Source organism: Sus scrofa, chromosome 8, assembly GCF_054392235.1.
Source record: "Sus scrofa isolate SSC_HxYL_T2T_F1_AM1 chromosome 8, Sscrofa_HxYL_maternal_Yorkshire_Landrace_v2.0, whole genome shotgun sequence".
NCBI lineage: Eukaryota > Metazoa > Chordata > Mammalia > Artiodactyla > Suidae > Sus > Sus scrofa.
Window position 1 is genome coordinate 11,004,573 of NC_139390.1, and position 22,863 is coordinate 11,027,435.

Consider the following 22,863-nt stretch of genomic DNA (forward strand, 5'->3'; position numbering starts at 1 on the left):
AAACCCTAAATTTAGTCAGATTGGCCAGAATCCCCCTTATTCTGGATGTTTCCTGGTGGTGATTTTCCACGCCCTGCCCCTCACCCTATACCTTTGGCTGTAACCCCTCCCACATCCATATCTATTTGGACCAGAGCCAACTCTACACCAAGGGCTCGCTTTCCCCCATGGTAATTGTTCTGGAAGAAAATTTGCCAGCACCGTTTTAACTTCTGATTCTGGTTTTCTTTGAATCCAGCAGCATCTGGAAGCACTCTCTTTCCTTCTCCCCAAGATCCACGGACCATTGCTATTTTTCTCCTGAATTCACTCATTTAACCTTTTTTAATTCCAGATATGATGCTTTCCCTCAGTCAGCACAGCTTTTCTAGTCAGAAGAAGCAGGTCTTGGGGTTCCTGCTGCGGTGCAGGGGTTCGTCATCTGGCTTGTGTCGGTGGGTTAAGGATCGGGCGTGGTCACAGCTGTGGTATAGGTGGCAGAGGTGGCTTGGATTCGATCCCTGGCCTGGGAATTTCCATGTGAAGCAAGTCTTCGGAAGAGAGGGAGAGATGCTGAGCAGACTAAATGACACACAGACGGGACACCCAGCATTGCCTTAGTCATGGTATATTTAAGTCCTTTCTTTTCCTTTCTCATCACAACCCAGAAAACCAAGAATTTCTCATTTTTCATGTCATACTGGTTCCTCTTTTAGAACAACTCATGGCAGTGGGGGAAGGTGGCTTGTGTAAGACCAGAGAGTTAATTGCTATCAGTGTATAAATATACTAAAAATTTTGGGTTTTTTTTTTTTTTTTTTTTTTGGCTGTGTCTGTGGCATATACAAGTTCCCGGGCCAGGGGCTGAACCCACACCACATCGGTGACCTGAGCTACAGCAGTGACAGCACTGGATCCTTAACTGAACCCACTGAACCACTAGGGAATGCCTAAAAAGTTTTAGTTTTGTCCTTAGAGCAAGAGGCAACTTTTTTTTTGTTTTGGTCTTTTTAGGGTTGCACCAGCAGCAAATGGAAGTTCCCAGGCCAGGGGTCAAAGCAGAGCTGCAGCTGCTGGCCTAAACCACAGCCACAGCAACTCAGGATCCAACTCAAGTCTGTAACCTACACCACAGCTCATAGCAATGTCAGATCCTTAACCCACTGAGCAAGGTCAGGGGTTGAACCCTTGTCCTCATGGATGCTAGTCAGATTCACTACTGCTGAGCCACAAGGGGAACTCCCATGGGGACTATTGAAGGTAGAAACCTGGGACAAGGGAAATGTATCATCAGATTTGTGCTCATCCAACAAATATCATGTGTATTTGGTTCCAAGGTCTGTTCTAAGGCACGGGATTACTTCCGTGAACAGACAAAAACCCACGCCTTCTTGGAGTGCACATTCTCGTAGGTGGGGGAGGGGGGCAATAGGTGGTTTGTATAAAGAGGCACATTGCATTTGAGAAGGTGATACATGCTATCAAGAAAAAAAATAGCAGATAGAAAGTGCTGGGCTAGTATGGTTTTAAATAAGGAGGTCTGGGCGTTCCCATTGTGGCGTAGCGGAAACGAATCCGATTAGGAACCATGAGGTTTCAGGTTCGATCCCTGGCCTTGTTCAGTGGGTTGAGGATCTGGCGGTGCCATGAGCTCTGGTGTAGGTCACAGCAACGCTCGGATCTGGCGTTGCTGTGGCTGTAGTGTAGGCTGGCAGCTATAGCTCCAATTGGACCCCTAGCCTGGGAACCTCCATCTGCCGTGTGTGTGGCCCTAAAAAGACAATAAATAAATAAATAATAAACAAATAAGGAGGTCTGGAAAAAACTTGCTGAGAAGATGAGATTTGAACAAAGCTTTGAAGCGTTGGGAAGATTTTATTTTCTTTTTAGGGCCATACTTGCAGTAAATGGAATTTCCTAGGTTAGGGGTCAAATGGGAGTTGCGGCTGCTGGCTCACGCCACAGCCGCAGCAATGAGGTATCTAAGCTGCACCTGCGACCTATGCTGCCAGATCCTTAATCCATTGAATGAGGCCAGGGATCAAACCAGCATCCTCATGGATAACCAGTCAGTTTTGTTACCATTGAGCCATGACAAGAACTCCGAAAGACATCCCTTCTTGAAAACGAACAGCTTTACAAATAAGTTTTTCAAGTTAGAATATCAATTTTGTGCTCATATGTAATTTTGAAAATTAAGACGATTACAAAGAAGAAAATAAAATTACTCATAACCACTCAGAAATAAATATCATTAATATTAATAATTTGGTATAATATATGATTTTCCCAACATTTATATCCTAGGGTTTTAACTTACCATATGTATTTTACCCTCTTTAAATATTCTCATAGACCATATTTCTAATAATGCATAGTATTGTCATACTATAGTTTATTTGATCATTTTCCCAATTTCAATTATTTCCAGTATTTTGCTAAGTTTTAACAGCATCCTGAAAAAAAGTCCTCGAGGTACAGCCCTTATGATTTTCTTACAGTAATTTTTAGAAGTTGAAATAAAAATATTATTATTGGGAGTTGCCGTTGTGGTGCAGTGGAAACGAATCCCACTAGTAACCATGAGGTTGTGGGCTCGATCCCTGGCCTTGTGCAGTGGGTTGAGGATCTGGTGTTGCGGTGAGGTGGGGTGTAGGTCCCAGACATGGCTAGGATCCTGGGTTGCTGTGGCTGTGGTGCAGGCTGGCAACTACAGCTATGATTCAACCTCTAGCCTGGGAACCTCCCTATGCTATTGGTGTGACCCTAAAAAGACAAAAGACAGAAAAAAAGAGATAAAGTAACTGTGGTTCAGGCATTCACAATGGAGCCTCGTGGCCACTGTGGATGTGGTTTCAGACACATTTCTGCATCACTGAGAACCTGAATTTTCTGAACTGTATGAAACTCACAGACACCACCAACCATTCTCAGAACAGTACCCGCTAACAGCTGCCAGCTGCAGGCTTACGATTTCAAGGTGTCCTGTTATAACCATGCGAATTTCAGGCCCCAACCCGTCTTTACTTATCAAGCACCCTGACTTCTTGCCACTCGAAGTATGATTTTTGAAAAACAACCTTATGTCATTTTTGTGGGGTTTGCCTTTCTAAGTCTCCCCCATTTTGCAGTCCAGTGGAACACAATTCAAGTGCTTTTTTAGTCTATGCGTCCTAGGCTATAGTCTTCATTTTGGTTCCAATAAAATTCTTTTCTACTCCTATTAGATATTGTTTACTGATTATTTCCATTGACATTGTTTGACGTAATTGGCAGGATATCAGAAAAACTCACCTGGAATCTACTTTAGTACCAAGCATGGGCTGCTTGTGCGCCCCCCACCCCTGCCCCCGCTAGCTTCACTTGACTCTTTCGAGGCTTCACGGAGTTTTTCCTGATATCTGGATCTCCTTGCATTAAGTGATGTTCCACACAATGTGTATTGGAGCCATAATCTTAAGACATGCCATTTTAAGGGGAAACCTGTACATTTCCCAGAAACCTACACAGAAGGACCTAAGGGGAAGTTGGCAGGCAGAGGACCAAGAGGGCATTTCTGGGCAGGAATGTCCTAGAAGGAACTTCGCAGTTGGCTAATCTTTCTTTTCTTTTCTTTCTCTTTCTTTCTTTTCCTTTCTTTCTTTCTTTCTTTCTTTCTTTCTTTCTTTCTTTCTTTCTTTCTTTCTTTCTTTCTTTCTTCCTTCCTTCCTTTCTTTCTTTCTTTCTTTCTTTCTTTCTTTCTTTCTTTCTTTCTTTCTTTCTTTCTTTCTTTCTCTTTCTTTCAGGGCTGCATCTGTGGCTTCTGGAGGTTCCCAGGCTAGGGGTCGAAGTGGAGCTGTAGCTACTGGCCTACGCCACAACCACAGCAACGCAGGATCTGAGCTGTGTCTATGACCTACACCACGGCTCATGGATCTGCCATGTCCTTAATCCACTGAGCTAGTCCAGGGATCAAATTTGTATCATGGGTACTAATCAGATTTGTTTCTGCTGAGCCACGACAGGAACTCTTAATCTTTCTTTTTAATGTGGCTTAAAATTGGAAAGATTTGTTCTTTACAGTAAAATGAAACTGAAAGAAAATGGGAACTTGTGCTTCTAAAGCCTACCAGCTCCAGACTGGCAGCCACCCTCTGGAAGTCCAGCTGAATTCATGTACAAGTCGGACGGAGCCAATACTTGCAAGTACTTATTTCACCCCAAATGGCCAAGATGAGGCTCCCTGGACTTCCCCCAGCTGGGTTTTGTGCACTCAGTGAGAGAACATAGCTTTTCAAAATTCTGACCTTGAGGAGTTCCCATTGCGGCTCAGCAGTAACACACCTGACCAGGATTCATGAGGATGTGGGTTTGATCCTTGACCTCACTCCGTGGCTTAAGGATGTGGTGTTGCTGTGAGCTGAGGTGTAGTTTGCAGACACAGCTCGGACTCCACGTTGCTGGGGCTGCAGTATAGGCTGGCAGGTGCAGCTCTGATTTGACCCCTAGCCTGGGAACATCCATATGCCCAGGGAGCAGCCCTTAGGGGAAAAAAAAAAAAGCAACTCCTCTAAATACTTGTTTATTTAAAGAAAAAAGGAAAGAAAAACAAAGTGAGCAAATCAGTGAATGATATTCAGTACCCTTGCTTTCAGTGAATTCTGTCGGGGCTTTCTTTGGTGTCTGGCATGTCTGTTTTGCTTTTAGCCTGCTCAGAGAAATGCTGGGTTGAGAAAAGTCTGGCACAGTCGCCTCTTAGATATGCAAGAATGTGCCCTTCCTCCCAGCTGAGCTGTTTGACCTTTAGCCCCTTGGTGTTGGAATAGAAGCCTGGGAAGCCCAACTGTCTCGGAATCGGGTAAACATCTCTAAGACAATCCACTGAGAAAGTTTTGGTGTGAATTTGGGGATGTTCTGGGTGCCTTGAAAGGCCCACGGGGAATGACTAACATACAAACTTTACCCGAGTTGCAATGAGTGGGCTAAATGTGACATCAGTAAGGGTGCTTTTTCTTTTTCTTTTTTTGCATTTTGGCATTTATTTTCCCGTGGGGAACTGCCCCTGCTCCTCACTTGGCTCATGTGGGGCTCCACTCCCCAGTTCAGCCGGACACTCAGACCCAGTCTAATCAGAGCGTGCCAGCCCCACCACAGTGCTAAAGGCAAGGGTTTTCTTAAGGGGCTGGGATGATGGGGGGCTTGTGTGTGCCTGCACGCGTGTGTGTTCTCAGCCAAGAGGCAGCCTGGTGTTGAAGAGCGTGCATCCTGCACCCCCATGGCTGCGGGTTGAATCCCAGTTGCCCAGTTCCACCGTGTACTGGCTAGAAGGTGGTGGGTGAGCCACTACTGCTTTCTGGGTCTCTGTCTGACCCTGTAGAATGGGGCCAAGAACGCTTCCTACCTCATGGGGTTTTATGAGGATCCAATGTGTTAGTATCTGTAAAGGCTGGGCTTTGTCTCCTTGACTTTTTTTTTTTTTTTTCTTTTTAGGGCCACCCCTGAGGCATATGGAGGTTCCCAGGCTAGGGGTCAAATCAGAGCTACATCTGCTGGCCTACACCACAGCCATAGCAACGCAGGATCCGAGCTTTGTCTGCAACCTACACCACAGCTCATGGCAACGCCAGATCCTTAACCCACTGAGCAAGGCCAGGGCTTGAACCGGCAACCTCAGGGTTCCTAGTCGAATTCGTTTCCACAGTGCTACACAGGGAACTCCTCTCCTTGACATTGTATTTGGGCATGTAACGGGCATCTCAGATTTAATACCCCGGATGAAGTCTCCTTTCCTTGTCTTCCTCAGTCAGCTAATGACAGCTCCCTCCTTCAGTTGCTGCAACCACTGTCCTTGGGGTTGTCTGGACCCCTCTCTCTTTGTCTCTACTCCATCCACAAATTCTGTCAGTTCTACTTTCAAAATATATCCAGAAGTCAACGAGCACCTGCGAGGTCAACCTGGTGCAAGCCACCGTCATCTCTCAGCTGGATGAAAGCACCAGAGCCTCCTAGACAGTCTCCCTGCTTCTGCTCTCGCCCCACTCTAGTGGATTCGCCACAAGCAGCCAGGCTGAGCCTGAAAAAACCAATTCGGACAATATCACCCCTGGGCACTGTGAGTGCCCCGCCGCCCCCACACTCTCACATTTGCAGCCTCTTTGCCCACTTCCCCCACACCCTGCCCTTCCTGTACCGGGAGCCTCTCTTCTCTAACCTTTGCTCTTCTTCGCTTTAGCAGTTACAATGCCAAATCCTGTTGAACCACTAGGCCACCAGGGAACTCAGGGTCATTTTTTGGGGCAGGGTTGGATTTTTTAAAGATTGAAAGATAGCTGATTTGCAGTATTGTATTGGTTTCAGGTGTACAACAAAGAGATTCAGTTTCATATGTGTATTTTTTTCAGATTCTTTTCTTTTTGTTTTTTTGGCCCCACCTGTGGCCTATGGAAGTTCCTGGGCCAGCGACTGATTCAGAGCTGAAGCCACAACCCACACCACAGCTGCGGCAGTGCTGGATCCTTAACTTACTGCCCAGAGGACCCAACCCCCTCCTCAGCAGCCGGCCAAGCTGCTGCAGAGACAATGCCAGATTCTTAACATGCTGTGCCCTTGTGGGAACTCCTCAGATTATTTTCTATTAGAGTTTTTTGCAAGATATTGAATATTGTTCCCTGTGCTATGCAGTAAATCCTTGTTGCTTCTCTATTTTATGTATAGTAGTGTATTTATTAATTCCAAACTCCTGATTTATCCCCTCCTCCCTCCCCCCTTCGATAACCATAAGTTTGTTCTCTATGTCTGTGGATCTATTTCTGTTTCCTAAATAGATTCATTTGCTTTCTTTTTTAGTTTCCACATATAAGTGATATCATATAATACTTGTCTTTCTCTGTCTGACTTAACTCACTTAGTATGATAATCTTTAGGTCTATCCATGTTGCTGCAGATGGCAATATTTCATTATTTTTCATGGCTGAGTAATATTCCTGCGCATGTGTGAATACCACATCTTCTTATCCATTCATCTGTTGGTGGACATTCAGGTTACTTCCATGTCTTGGCTATTGTAAACAGTGCCAGAGAGCCTGTGTACTTTTTTTTTTTTTTTTTTAAGGGCCACACCAGCAGCATATGGATGTCTCCAGGCTAAGTGTTGAACTGGAGCTAAACTTTTGGCCTATACCACAGCCACAGCAATTGAGGATCCAAGCTGCATCTGAGACCTACATCACAGCTTATGACAACACTGGATCCTTAACCCACTGAAGGAGGCTAAGGATCAAATCCACATCCTCATGGATAGTAGTCGGGTTTCCGCTGCGCCACGATGGGAACTCCAAGCCTGTGTTCTTAAATGCTCTGCACAGCCAGTTCAATTCTGTGCCCTCAGCAACCTACGATGGTGCCAGGCATGTGGTGGTTCCTGAGTACGTATGTGTTGAATCTATAAACATCAGAATATGCCATTTTCTTGTCTGAGTGCATTGTAACCATGTGCAAATAAGTCCACAAGAACAGTATTACTGTGTGTTGAATGCCTAACCCGTCCTGGGTGTGTGTGCCAGCCCAATCAACCCCCAATCTAACAGGTGGGGTAGGCATTAAGCTGTGTCCATGTAATGGATGAGAAAACTGAGGTTCAAAAACATAACTTGCCCCAAATCATACCACTCCGAGACAGTGTGCAGGGAGAGTGGTGTAGTCTCTGCGCATTTGTTTTTTTGTTTTGTTTTGTTTTGCGTCTTTTTTTTTTTTAGGGCTCCACCTGCAGTGTATGGAGGTTCCCAGGATAGGGCTGTAGCCGCCGGCCTATGCCAGAGCCATAGCAACATGGTCTCCCAGCAGCGTCTGCGACCTACACCACAGCTCATGGCAACACTGGATCCTTAAGCCACTGAGTGAGGCCAGGGATCGAACCCACGTCCTCATGGCTGCTAGTCGGGTTTGTTAACCACTGGGCCATGATGTGAACTCCTCTGTGCATTTGTAATATCTTCACCAAGGGCATTCTAGAACGTTTGACATTTGTAGTTGAGCACCTCACGTGCAGAAAGATAGAATAGCAAAGCGAGAGGGCTCCTGATCCAAGTGTCTCAGCAGGGGCGAAGGACTGCAGGGGCCTTTCAGATATTATTTTCTTCAGTGTTTGTGGCCTTTAACAGGTGTGGAAACTAAAAGCTGAAGTGTTCCAAAGTCACTCTTGATTCAAAAATTGAGACAAAGTAAATCTGAAACTGTAACTGTGTGGGTGTATCGATGGGTACAACCTCTTGCAAAGTTGTAAATGGTTGTGCCATCTGATCCAGGAAGACTACTTTTACCAGCAGAGGTACTGGGCAGGTGAAAAAATAGGCTGACATAAAAGAGTTCCCATTTTTACTGTCCTAAGCAAAGAATAGAAAACCCAAGTGCCCATTGATGTGGGTCTAGTTAAATAAACCGTGGTAAGAGTTCCCTGGTGGCCTATTGGTTAAGGATCTGGCATTGTTACTGCTGTGGCTCGGGTCACTGTTTTTTTGTTTTTGTTTTTTGTCTTTTTAGGGCCACATCCGAGGCATATGGAGGTTCTGAGGCTAGGGGTCGAACTGGAGCTGCAGCTGCCGGCCTACACCAGGATCTGAGCTGTGGCTGAGACCTACACCACAGCTCATGCCAGTGCCAGATCCTGAAATGGCTGAGTGAGGCCAGGGATGGAACCTGGGTCCTTATGGATACTAGGAGCCACAACAGGAACTCCTGGGGTCCCTGTTGTGGCACAGGTTTAATCCCTGGCCAGGGAACTTCGGCTGGCCATGCGCATGGCCAAAAATTAAATAAATAAATAAGTAAACCATGGGGTGCTCTATGGTTGACTGTCAGGGGTCGTTTGAAAGAATTAGGTAGTGTGTTTTAGGGTGTGTCCTTCAAAGGCATGACCATGGGAAGCAAGCTAGGCAGAGAACAGGGTATATGCAATATGCTGTAATGTTTATGAAGCAATGAAAACTCCTCTCTCTGCATATATGTATCTATAGTAATACTGCCTGTGCAGTACTCTGGTTAAGAGTCCAGGACAGGAAAGAGAATGAGTTCCTACCTATGACTCTGTCCTCTTTGACTTTTATACCATGTATGTCTACATTATTTATTTTCAAAAACAAATACCTTGTTAAAAGCGGTTGGTTTAACGGCAGGTCTTAAATGCTCTAATACCAGAAGGCTCAGTTCAATAAAGGGAACAAGTGACCGTAGCTGATTTTGGATTATGCCCAATATTCAGTGTAAAAGAAAGTTCACGCCCAGGAGAAGGAAGTGGAGGAAGGCAGGGAACACGGTTGGGTCAGAGTTCAGGAAATGAACCCACAGGCAAGACCGACATTTCTCATCCTGTATCCACATTATTTTGTGTAGACCTGGGGTTGTGAGAATAGCCCTCTGACTCCAGTTTGGAAAGGCTGGACTAGCAGGTGTCAGAAATAAGACTCTGGTCTGTAATTCATTCATTTATTCATTCAACCAGCTCTTTCTTCTTCTTTTTCTTCTTCTCTTCTCCTTCTTCCCCTCCCTCCCCCTCCCCCCTCCCCCTCCCCCTCCCCCTTCTCCTCCTCCTCCTTTTTCTTTTTTTTTTTTGTCTTTTTGTCTTTTTAGGGCTGCACCCGAGGCACATGGAGGTTCCCAGGCTAGGGGTTGAATCAGAGGTGTAGCTGCTGACCTACACCACAGCTCATAGCAACGCCGGATCCTTAACCCACTGAGCAAGGCCAGGGATCACACCTGTGTCCTCATGGATACTAGTCGGGTTCGTTAACCACTGAGCCACGACAGGAACTCCCCATTCAACTAGCTCTTGAAGATATCAATTCGAGTCTCAGGATATGGAGAGATTAAACTGCAGTTCCTGCAGACCTAGCCCCAAGCTAACTCCTGGACCAGTTAGAGGAACACCTTGCAGAAATTCTCAGAGGGTGTGTGTTCCTGGACAGTTACTGAGGCCAAAGTTCCTGGAGCCATCTTAGCCCCCTCTCTTCCTGGTAAACCCCACAGCCAACTCATCAGCAAATCCCACTGCTTCTACTTTCAAAATATATCCAGACTCCAACTTCCTTTTTTTTTTTTTTAATCATCTTTGCCACTTTTGACTACTCTCCTGATTAAAGTCATCATAACTGGTCTCCATCTTTCGACTTTCTCACAGTTTATTCTCAGTGCAGAAGCCAGGTTGAGCCTTTGAAATGTCATGCCTTGGGAGTTCCCCCTGTGGCATGGTGGGATTAGCAGCATCTGGGGTGTGCTGGGATGCAGGTTCAATCCCCAGCCGGGTGCAGTGGGTTAAGGATCTGGCGTTGCCAGTAGGTTAAGCTGCGGCTTAGGTTGTGACTGCAACTCGGATCTGATCCCTTGCCTGGGAACACCATATGCTGTGGGGTGGCCAAAACTCACAGATTCCCCAGGTCCTTATCTTGTCCTACAGGACCCTGGGTGATCTGGCTCCTGGGAGCCTCTGAACTTCTCTCCTGCTCTGCCTCCCTCAGTCCTGCCTTCCAGCTCCCATGGCCTCCTTGTGGCTTCTGGAGCAGACCTCCTTGTGGCTTCTGCCTCGGCATGTTGCCCCCCTACCTCCCATCCCCTCTGTCTGGAAAATATTTGCCCCAGGTAGTCTTGTGACTTCCTCTTCCATTTTCCTTAGGTCTCTGCAGAAGTGTCACAGATGCTCCTAGAGCTAGGGAACCTTGAGGGAGGAGATGCAGGGGACATCTGGGAAAAGCCAACGGATTATTTATTGAGCCACTCCTTTGAGTGCTTACTGTGTGCCCGGCACATTCCCCAGCAATACCTCGTGGATTATAAAACTGCCTCCCCTCCGCAGCCTCAGGGAGCAGGTAGCGAAGGGCTTACCATGTATCTGGCATTCTGCTCAACACCTTGTAGATAGAACTCATCCTCATTACAACCCCATGAAGTGAGTACGACTATGGTTCCCACTCGACATCTGATGCACAGAGAGGTCAAGTGACTTACCCCATATCACCCAGCTAGTGGGGCAGCCAAGCTCTGTTCGAATTTTTTCGAATAAGCAGAGGTAGAACATTCCTTTTTGGGCAGAAGGCACTGCTTGAAAGCAGGTGCAGTGGCAGGCAGGCAAGTACTTTCACATTCTTCAGGAAGACCTCGTGGGTGACGTGTGAAGTGATAAAGTGAGCCCACTGAGAAGTAAAACGCTGTTATTTTTGAGTGTCTGCCAAGTAAGGTCATTTCCCTAGAGATGGAGAGAGTCTGCTCAAGAATCAGGCTGTAGTAGGTGCTGAAGGCTTTTTAAGACCTTTCAAGCCTTATTGGTCGAATGACCGCGGAACTTTAAAGGAGCGGGTGGGGGTGTTAAGGGAGCGGAGAAAAAGCAGGCAAGAGATAAAGGGAAGTGCATTTGCCGAGCCCTGCGGGCTCTCTCCTCCCAGCCTGCCAGCCTCCACCAGCCTCCTCTCCAACTTCGCCCGGGAGACCGGCGTGGGACCTCATGGCCAACCACAGATTCAGCGTCGTATCTGGATCCGAGGAGGAGGAAGCCTGTTGCTCTAAGAAAGCCAAGATCTGTCTCGGCGTCTTTCTGGGTCTCCTGGTGCTGGTGACCGTGGCGGTGGTGGTCGGAATCCTGATGGGGCGCCGGTCGCCCAAGTGGAACGGGAAGGGCAGCACTGTCGATTTTCAGGAAATCATCCTGAGGCGATGTTACACTTACATTCGGGTGGTGCAACCGGAGCTGGGGTGAGTTGGCGTCGGCGGCGCACCGCTGGGCCCTGGGCGCGAATCTTATGGCGCACGGCTGGGCACAGCTGGGCACAGCTGGGCGCTGCGCTCCGAGCTGCCTCCGGGATTGTCTGGAACAAAGCATCTACTGTTCCGAGTCAGCTGAGAGCCCGTGGGGCAGCACCGAGTAGGGTGTCTGGGCTTGCGATTCCGTGCGCCACTCGCTAGAAGGGCTGGCGGTGGTACCGAGGGTGCCCGCGAACAGAGCGCTGCTCCTCCGCACAGTTGGGGGGCACCTGGCAGAGATGCCCTGAGCCTCTCGGCGCCCACAGCCCCGTTGCAGGGCTGGAAAATAGCCGGGGAGTTGCTGGCGTTTTCTGCTTTGCACGGCGTTTCCTTTCGCCATCTCTGACCCAAAAGTGCCCCCGATGGTTAAGTGGCTTGCGGAGCCTGAGGAGGGGAGGATAGCTTTAGAAGGGCTTGATCAGTGAAATTAGTTTCATTCATTAAAACGGCACCCCATTTTTTTCTTGCGCTCCCTGCAATGAATGTGACCAGAGCATCCATTAACAAAACAAAGCAATAACAACTTTCGCAATTAAGCTAAAACATTACGGGAAAGTGAATCTGCTTAATGAATCCAGTATCGACCCTGGAAATACCACCCACATCAGTCTATGGAATCTTTCCGGAAGGTTTCTCGAGCCCCCTCCCAGCTAGCTTCTAATCTCTCGCCAAAGTGAACCACCTTCTTGAGTTCATTTCCAGGGCTTGGTTTCGCCTGGAAAACTCATTTTTGAAGTTGTACATATGGCAGAGTAAGCTGGGAGGTAAAAAGTCGCTTCTTGGGCTGGCAGAGGTGGGCAGGGGAGCTGTGATTTTAAACCGTGTGACTGAGATCAATTCTGCCTGCAAACACCCATCCCTGGGGATGAGCTGTGAGACACCGCCGGGGGTCCCCCGCGCCGCCTCTGGGCAGCCTCCCTGGCTAGGCTCAAGGGTTTGGGTCTAACACAGATTCTGGAGGTCTTCCTTGCAAATTGTTCAAGGTCAAAGACTGCTGTGGTCTGCTAAGTGTTTTGCTTATGAATAATTAGAGATAGCCAATCTGAAATGGGGATGGTAAAAGAGACCGTTTTATTTTCACTTAATGTAATAGTTTAAATTGCTGCTAAGTCATATTTGGGAAGCTCACATCCATGTAGCCAGCAGGATGCACCATAGAAACTACATGGCTTTTTAATATTTGTTGGGATGCTGCTTGGTGTTCAACAGTGTTTTTTGACACTGTGTTTTTTGACACAGTGTTTTTTGACAACATACATATGTGTATGTGTATCGATTCAAAACTATTAACGAAGATATCCTCTGTTACTGTTTCTTGAACATCTTTCCATATATCTCACAACACACACACACGTTATATAAACGGGCTAGTAATTAATATGTGCTTACCGCGTGCCAGGTGCTTTTAAAAGACCAAATGATTTAGTCCCTTAGCAACTATTTGAGGCAGCTGCTATTGGCATCCCTGTGTTATATATGAACAAACTAAAGTGGAGAGTTTGAGTAAATTGATCCAAATTTGGGTCCAGGAGTTCCCATCGTGGCTCAGCGGAAAAGAATCTGAGGACATAGGTTCGATCCCTGGCCTTGCTCAGTGGGTTAAGAATCCGGCGTTGTCGTGAGCTGTGGTGTGGGTTGAAGGCGCAGCTCTGATCTGGCATTGCTGTGGCTGTGGTGAAGGCCGGCGGCTACAGCTCTGACTGGACCTCTAGCCTGGGAACCTCCATATGTGGTAGGTGTGGCCCTAAAAAGCAAAAAAAAAAAAAAAAAAAAAAAAAAGAAAAGAAAGCTGGGTTTAAACAGAACCTAGGGTCACTTTATCCTTAAGTGGGTCAAGAGCAAGAACTCTAGTGACACACTGCTTGGGTTTAAATCTTGACTCTGTCCTGATGTAACTTTAGATAAATGACTTTCTTTGTGCTGCAGGGTTCTCAGCTGTGAAATGGAATGTAGAACCTACCACGTGGGGAAATGAGGGTTAAGAGGAACAATCCTGATATATCGTAAAAGCTCGAAATGCTATTTTTTAGGAAAGTGCAATATCACAAACATCTCTCAATGATAATAGACTTAGTTATGGACTACGGCCAATATCAAAATAGATGCCAAGTATTTTCAGATTTATTTAAATCACAATCCAGTAGATCAGTTCTCCAATGATGAAATTTGTGTATTTTTAAAAATTATGATGCTTTTTCAAAACTTAACATTTGGCCTTGGAGATCTTTTGGCGTCAGTACATATAGGTTTATCTCGTTCTTTTTAACAGCTTGTAATATTCCATAGACTGGATGTAACCATTTCCTACTGATGGAAAATTAGTTTCCCATTTTCATTCCCATTCATTCACTCAGCAGGTATTACTTGAGCATCTACTATGTTCCAGGCAGCGATCTAGTTCTGCCAATACAAGAATGAATGACAAAGTTCCCACTCTCATGAAGATTTCATGCTGATTGGGGAAAAACGTGCTGCAATGAATATCTTTGTACGTATGTTTTTGGGTACAGATGAGAGTGTTTCTGTAGGCTATATTTCTGGCAGTCGAATTCCTGGATCAAAGGGAGTATTAAGCACATTTAAAATTTTGATAAGTATTTCTGAATTACCTCCAAAATAACTCTGCAATTTTATACTTCCATCACCATTTATTAGAGCTCATTCACTTCACTGCTGAAGAGTATGAACTCTTTCTAGTTATGAGAAAAATAACGTTAATTGTCTCCCGACTCTCCATGATTTTTGGCATATTGTGTATGTTTATTGGCTGTTTATATTTTTCTATGAATTTCCTGTTCAGATCCTTGCTAATTCTACTGAGTTGCTTGTTTATTTCATTTTATGGGAATTCTTTGTATATTATAGATTGCATATGTGGAGTTTTCTTTTCTTTTCTTTCTTTTTCTTTTTTCTTTTTTTTTTTGGACACAGCATGCAGCTGCCTTATGTGGGATCTCAGTTCCCAGACTAGGGATTGAACCTAGCATTCAGGGGCAAAAGCACCAAGCCCTAACCACTAGACCACCAGGGAACTCCCTATGGTGTTTTCTTTCTCTCTCCCTGTTGTCCTTGTAGCCTTTCTGATTTCAGTTGTCTCCCTAGAGACTTGAACTTCAAGGTCATGACTCTTTGAATAGTAACTTCCTCCTTCTACGTTGCTAAAAGTCCGTCATGCTGACTATTATACTCAGACCCTCTTAACATCACCAGTCTTTTCCTTGATGAATTCTGAGACGATTCCCGGGACCTTTCTGTCCCATCCATCCCTTGTCAGATTGCTCTCTCCTGCCTTCGTCATTTATATTGGGCCAAAGCAGGATGTTATGTCAGTTACTCAACCTGATATTTCTAATTTGACCTAGTAGAAGCTTACCGCTGCAGAATTTTATCAGAACTATGTATTAACATATGCAAAACCAAACATAATTATATGTATAATGATTATGCATATAATTGTAACTGTGTAGGAGTTTCCTGGTGGCTCAGCAGGTTAAGGATCTGGCATTGCCACTGCTGTGGCTCGGGTCACTGCTCTGGTGTGTGTTGGATCCCTGGGCCAGGAACTTCCACATGCTGAGGATGCAGCCAAAAAAAAAAAAAAATTGTGACTGTAAAATTGAGTGTGACGGAAAAAAGTTAGCAGAATATGGTACTTTTGGGTTAATGGAGTTATTAACCACTGATTAGTATTATTCCACTGCCATCAGTAGGTTTATTGTATGTTTATTAATGGTCAGTTTCAAATGATCTATACTTGGCATTTTCCTTGTCTGTTCCTACATAATAAACCACCCCAAAACTTAGTGCCTTAAAACATAAACTCTTTTATTTTTTCACATGACTCTGCGGATTGATTGGGCTTAGCTGGGTGGTTCTTCTGTTCCTTGTGATGTTGGCTGGGGCTGAAGTCATTTGGGGGCATAGCCAAGCTGGGATATCAGACCTCACTTACACGAATGACACACTGTGCGGGGACAGTCAGTTGGAAGGCTGGTGTCACTGGGATGCTGGAAATGCTGGGTTTCTCCTTCTCTGCGATGTCTCAGAGCCTTAGAATCACACCTCTGACGTCTTGAGCCTGTGAGCGTGTTTTACTGGCAGCGCCGTGCATGTGATCATTGCCTTGAGGTCATTTCTTACTTTGATATTCTTTTACTAGGAAAGACTGGGAATGAGAAGCAGTTTTATTTTCAAACCTAGTAAATCCTGACTTGGAAATGTTTGATCTTGAGTCTGCCTAAAAATGAACAGTTCTCTTTTGGTCCATGTCTCTCTTTCTTTCTGGATCTTATCCTACACAGCTAAAAGAAATGAGTTGGCACTTCCAACATTCTGCCTGGAAATATCCTCAGCTAAAATCCTAAGTTCACTAGGTCTATTTCTTTTCTTTTCTTCTTCTTCTTCTTTCTCTCTCTCTTTTTTTTTTGCTTTTTTAGGGCTACACCCACAGCATATGGAGGTTCCCAGGCCAGAGGTCCAGTCAGAGCTACAGCTGCATGCCTATGCCACAGCCACAGCAACATCAGATCTGAGCTGCATGTGTGACTTACACACCACAGCTCATGGCAATGCTGGATCCTTAACTCACTGAGTAAGGCCAGGGGTCGAACCCACAACCTTATGGTTCCTAGTTGGATTCATTTCTGCCCTGCCACAACGGGAACTCCTTCTTTTTCCTTTTCTCTCTTTCTTTCTTTCTTTATTTTTTTTTTTATTTTTTTGGGCTGCACCTGCAGCATATGGAAATTCCCAGGCTGGGGGTCAAATTGGAGCTATAGCTGCCAGCCTATGGCACAAGCACAGCAACGCAGGATCCAAGCCTTGTCGGCAACCTACACCACAGCTCACCCATGGCCGGCACAGCATCACTTCCACTTGATTAAAACAGTCACCAGTTCAGCCCAGATTCAAGAGGCAGGGAAATAACTCCACCCCTCCACGAAAGGAGGAACAGAAATTTTGTGGACAGCTTAACCCTTTGTATATCTTTAAGCTAGCTTTTAAAAGTTCTTTTCCTTAGCATCTTTTTTGTTCGTCTGTTACGTCTATTGCTCTTTTCATTTTATTGCCTTTGATTGACTAGATTTAAAAGTGATTAAAATTGAACACATGTCTCCTGAAATATAAGCTCAAAGTGTCTAGAGACGTTCTGTCGAGTGACGTATCTTAAGGACCTGAAAGAGTGCCCAGGATATAATAAGCAAAAGCATTTAGTTGAGTTAAACAAGGGGTATACAAGTCAGTATATTGCAAATAATAAAAATGAACAGAGCCATAATCAGTATCCTCCCTAGTGAACTTCTCAACACCTCATTTCTGAATCCATCCATTTCTCTTGGGGGCATATTGACTGCTAGACACGATTATTTTTTCTTTTGTATAAGAGCTTCTTGTTATTTCTTTGTCTTCTTCCCTTATTCCTTTTTCTGTTTTCCTTTTCCATAAATGTCTTCCTCCCACAGAACTCACTTTCTGCCGGTCTTTAATTTGGGTGGACAAGCATTGAAACGTGTCTCTGGTTATCCAGCTGCGCTTTTTTGAGCTGAACCAGGAGCATGAAATGCAGAAAACCCCTAAACAGACCACATCAGGCTCTCCTTTCTCAAGGAGCTACGTTCTGGCCAAGATGACCTGGGGCTTATGAGACCCGAGAGCTGTGGCCAAGACTCACCCAAGTGTTAGCAAATGGTGAGCACTGACAATTTGGGGATACTGGGACTGCGGGAGAGTTTCAAGTGTCCAAGCAACAGCCAGGACCCAGGGCACGTAGGAGGGTGGTGCAGAGCCTGCAGGAGAGACTGGAGGACCAGCACCCCAAGTCAGATGCGCTTCCAGGGAGGCACCTCGCTGGTGTAGCTTCTGTTTCATGAATCTTCTCACCCTGAGGAAGTCCAGCGCTCCTGTGAATTGCAGGTATGGATGACAGCTGCTGGCTGTCTAGGGATGGACGCAGGTACTTCTAGACTAGCTCTCCTCGTCCCCGCCCCCCATGACAAGATAGGATCATGGGGGGGGGGAGGGGCTGTTTCATTCACTTCTGCATCCCCTCTGGTCCGGCAGGTTGCACATCACATTACAGCTTCTCCTTCTCCTTCTTCTTCTTTTTCTTTTTTCTTTCTTTTCTTTTCTTTTTTTTTTTTTTATAGCCACTCTTGTGGCATATGGAATTTCCCTGGCTAGGGGTCAAATGGGAACTGTAATTGCAGCTGCAGGCCTACGCCACAGCCACAGCAACGCTGGATCTGAGCCAGATCTGCGATCTATGCCTCAGCTAGCAGCAATGCTGGATCCTTAACCCACGGAGCAGGGCCAGGGATGGAACCTACATCCTCATGGACGCTATATTAGGTTCTTAACCTGCTGAGCCACAATGGGAACTCCACATTACAGGTTCTTAATAGATGCTGAATTAGCTCCACTTAAGTCCACATCATGCTGGTTGATACATAACATAAACAGTGAGAGGCTTGGAGAAAATTCTTCGTCCAGCTTCTCCCAGCTGCTGCTGACCACGTCTGTGGCCATATCCACCATCTTTTCTGATCCCTTTATCTTCAAGGTCATAATTACTCTTTGCTTCCCATTCCTCTCCAAATGTCTAGCAAGATTTCTCAGGGCCAATTCTTCATTTTCATTTCCCCATGGCCTCCCATCTTGTTGACTCGAGCATTTGGTTAACTTCCCCTCGGTAAGATTTATTAATATGAAATGGGCAAAATAGCAGATTTGTGTAAACACTTAGTCAAGACTTTCTGTGTGTGTGCAGTTGTGGATTCAGGGAGGAAGGACTCACAGGTCCTGCCCTCCACGTCCAGCAGGAGAGGTGGGGCATGCTGGCCTGGACAGAGTGTGCTGCAGGACCTGTTGTCTCCAACAGCAAAAAGGTCTGTGCAAGGACGAGAGGGCCTCCGAGGGCGGAGGGGCTGCTTCTGTGCTGTACTTCCTGCTAGACTCCGCAGGGCTGAGTAGGATGTATCAGCACCTATCAAATGAGAAAAATGGGTGAATTGCTCTGAGCCAGGTGCCAGCCTCATGCCACAGAGATTCAGAACTGAGCACCTGGTGGGGCAGTCAGGATGGATTTGATGAAAGAAGTAGCATTTGAAGTTTTCCTTTTGCCATAGGATTTCAGCAAATGTGTGTTCTGAAGAGTGTGTGTTACCCTGTTAACAAAGCCCTGGAGACAGATAAGATGCTACTCCGGGGGGCAGATTGGCCAAGATAAAGGAATCAGAAAAGATGGTGGATATGGCCACAGACGTGATCAGCAGCAGCTGGGAAAGGTTGGACAAAGAATGTTCTCCAATCTCTTTGAAGGCTGTGGGACCTTGAGAGAACGCCACTGGCCCGTCCACAACCTGGACCTTCTCGGCACACACGAGAGTGAGAGGGTGACCGTACTGGTACAGGCCAGAATTCCAGCGTGTTTTCCCTTTGAGGTGATGGAATGACCACCTGCTCAATGTCTGCCTTCTCTGTGAGACCTTGAACTTCATTAGAGCATCACAAGGCACCACATTCACCTGGGTTTGCTTTATGATTATCAGGCTTCCTTCAATCCCACCTTTCGTCTGGGCTGCTAAGATAGAGACCAGCGGCCAGGGCATCTCAGATGCACTTGACTGAAGGTGGAAGATAAAACAGGAAGTGAAAGAGGACTCTGAGGTGTGGGGGCTGTGGGCTGTGTTGCAAGGAGGGAAACTCAGACCCTGGGGCTGTTATCTGTGGAAGGAAGGGTGGAGTGGCATATATATGCAAATCAACTGAGTTTGGGTGCTCCCTGCACATCTGGGAGTGTGCAGCTCTGGGGGGTAGAATCTTCTAGAAGGAAGGGCTCGTTGGATGCCCCAGGAGCACATCAGATGGCTGAGCAAGAGAGGAGAGGAGAGGAGAGGAAGAAGGAGAGATGATCCTTCTCGGCTCCTTGGCCTTGTGCTTTGCTTCAGATGTTAGAAAGATCGGTGCTGCTCACCACTGGCGTCCCGCGCACACTTCTTGCTCTGATATCGTTATTAACAGCTGCCGGAAGTGGCCATGTTTTGCCTGGAGAAACCTTTGGTTCTTTATCAGCCTGATCCCTCAAAGCCTTTCTGCTTCCTCCTTTCCTCTTTGGAGGGAAAACCCTTGGAGAAGAGCTGCCAAAAGTCTGTTTAGAAATTTTGAAAGGGGGCGGGTCGGGAAGAGTGTTTATGGGTTGCCAATGTGCGAAGAATTTTCTACGGTGGGTTCTTTTAAAATGCTACCAGAATCTTGTCAGGAAAATCTCAGGACATGCATGGCACAGGTGGGCAAATGGAGCCAGAGGCAGTTAAAGAATTAAGTGATATCTGGCAGTTGGTTAGCGGTGGCAAGGTGCAAAATGAAGTGACTGCTCATTGTTCAAAAAGCAGGAGAAAAGCTTTCGCTTTCCCTTTCTTGTGTGGTCTTTCTCTCTACCTGCCAGATGTTTTTTATTTGTTATTTGGGCTTGAGGCCCCCTGGGCTCAGGAATACTTGCAGAGAGGGACCCAGACCCTCATAGGTACCTGAGGCTGCCCCCCAGAACTTGGCACACAGGGAAGGCGCGCCTGACCTTGATCTTCCTATGGGCAGCAGAATGTTGCAGGGTCACCATGGGCGAGAACCTGCCCCAGGGAGGTGGAGAAGCAGCTGGCAGGGGTTGGGGGGGCTATTATGTGTGAGCCACAGCTTCAAGGCCCGGGTGCACCCTCTGGTGTCCCACGAAAGCAAAGATCAGATTATTAAGAATCTCCAGACAGCAGCTGCAGAGCATTAAACTCTAAGTGTGGGACCTTTCTGAGCCCAGGCCCCCATATGAAGTTCACAAAGCCGATCTTTCAGTTAGCACATGACAGCGTCGGGAGAGCAACTCATCTCTTTCTATCCTTGGAATCCTCAGATCCATCAGAATGATGAGAAAAATCACACAGAGTGATTTTTCCCTAGGTACGCGGTAGAGCCAGTTTTGACCTGACTGCATAGCCTGGAGCCATCACATCATACAGTTTCCAAAAGAGTGTGTTTTGAGCAAGCCCCAGGGCCTGGGGCAACCCATTCCAATTGTATTCTTATTATATTCTTATAATGAGGATATTCAGTTATCTTTCCATTCACTTTCAGTCCTAGATGCTTAAGTTCCCCTGTGAGTAACAAATAGAGTGGGTTCTGGAGGTGGGGCAGCAGGAGGGGAAGCTGGCTGAAGAAGTTCAAGGGCCTGGGCTGTGTGGCTTAGAGAAATCTGATGGGAGAGCATGGAGTGACCAGTTGTCCTGCACTGGTTGAAAAAGTCTTATTGCAAGTGGATCAGATGTGTATGTTGTAGGTAGAATCAGAGCCTCAAATAGCAAAGAGCCAAGAATAACAACTAACATTTGCCCAGCTCATCACAATATGAACTTATTTGTCAAAGCAGAAGTTTCAAAAAGTTTAGAGCATGCCTTTGAGAACATACAGAATCAATACATGTCCAAGATGGATTGATTCATTTTTGAGAGAATTAGGAAAATGATAAAATCCATTCAGAGAACACTTGGTAGCCCTGATTATTTATAAGTATTAAAAAAGGAATTTAAGCATTAGATTGGTAGGTTAGAGATAAAACTGGTGGATGGTTCCACAAGGCAATAAAAAGCCATAGCCTTGGGGAATCTCTTTACTTTTTATGGCTGCACCTATGGCATATGGAAGTGCCCAGGTTAGGGGTTGAATTGGAGCTGCAGCTGCAGGCCTAAGCCACAGCCACAGCAACACAGGATTTGAACTGCATCTGTGACCTATGCTGGATCTTAACCCACTGAGTGAGGCCAGGGGTCGAACCCTCATCCTCATGAATACTAGTTGGGTTCTTAACCTGCTGAGCCACAGTGGAAACTCCTGGGATAGCTTTTCTATCAGAGAGGAATTACTTGCATCTCTAATGAATAAAATCTACAAGTTACTGTCAAAGTTCATAAGGTTTGAGAGTCAATAGCAGAGACGAACAAAGATACATTTGCTAGATAATTAACTTCTTCTTGGCTACATGTGTTAAACAGTGACCCCATATGACACTGAAGGACACACGCCCACCTTTTGTCCTTGTTTCCAAATTGTATGTATTTTGTGTAACACACTTAATAAGTATTTATCAAGTTTCTCTCATGTCCCACAAACTCTTCCAGATCCTGAGGATGTAGCAGTGAACAAAACAGACTATATTCTTGCTCAGATGCAACTGATATTCCCTGGGGAGTGGAGGTGCAGACAATAAAGAAAGCAAGAGAATATGCAATATGGCAGATGGTGGAAAGTGCTAGAAAGAGTTTTAAGTATGGTGATAAAACAAGGAAGGCTTCACCGAAAGATGACATTTTAGCAAAGACCTGAAGAAAGAGGGAGAGCAAAAACTAGAAAGGTCTGTGGAAGCGCATTCTAAGCAAAAGGAAGAACCCCTACAAAGGCTGAGACAGCAAGGATGCCAGTAGGGTCGGAGCTTTTTGTTACGGAAATCTTCAAACATATGTAAAATTATAATCAATCTCCACTTGGCCCATTACTCAACCTCAGGAATTATCAACATTCTGCTTGCTATTCTTTTTTTTTGGGGGGGAGCGTCTTTTAGGGCCACACCGGTGGCATATGGAGGTTCCCAGGCTAGGGGTCTAATCAGAGCTACAGCTGCTGGCCTACACTGCAGCCACAGCAACGCCAGATCCAAGCCGCATCTGTGACTTACAGCACAGCTCACAGCAACGCTGGATCCTTAACCCACTGAGCGAGGCCTCGGATCGAACTGCCACCTCATGGTTACTAGTCAGACTGGTTTCTGCTGCGTCAGAGTTGAAACTCCAAGAGGCGGCTTCTTTAAAGTGAGCGGAGTGGTTGTCTAAGTAAAGACTGCTTCTCAATTTTGACAGTTTGCTATTGTTTTTCACAACTGGTCTACCAATATAAAATTCAGCAACATTTTAAAAATGATTTTTATTTGTTCCATTATAGTTGGTTTACAGTGTTTTGTCAATTTCTACTGTACAGCAAAGTGACCCAGTCACCCTTGTGTGTGTGTGTGTGTGTGTGTGTGTGATATCTTTTTCTCACATTATCCTCCATCATGTTCCATCATAAGTAGCTGGATATAGTTCC

At 45.9% G+C, this 22,863-nt stretch overlaps 1 protein-coding gene across 3 annotated transcripts in view; it reads left to right on the top strand.

Moving 5' to 3' along the window:
• The first annotated feature begins 11,152 nt into the window (after window positions 1-11,152).
• The window catches only part of CD38 (CD38 molecule), a 48,790-nt gene continuing 37,079 nt past the window's right edge, over window positions 11,153-22,863 (top strand). For 2 of the 3 annotated variants that reach the window (XR_014811874.1, XM_084970707.1), the window contains exon 1: window positions 11,353-11,694. Coding sequence is in view for 2 of the 3 variants with exons in the window: in XM_084970707.1 (XP_084826833.1) it covers window positions 11,447-11,694 (248 nt within the window). In the remaining variant the exon portion in view is untranslated. 3 annotated transcript variants of the gene reach the window in all.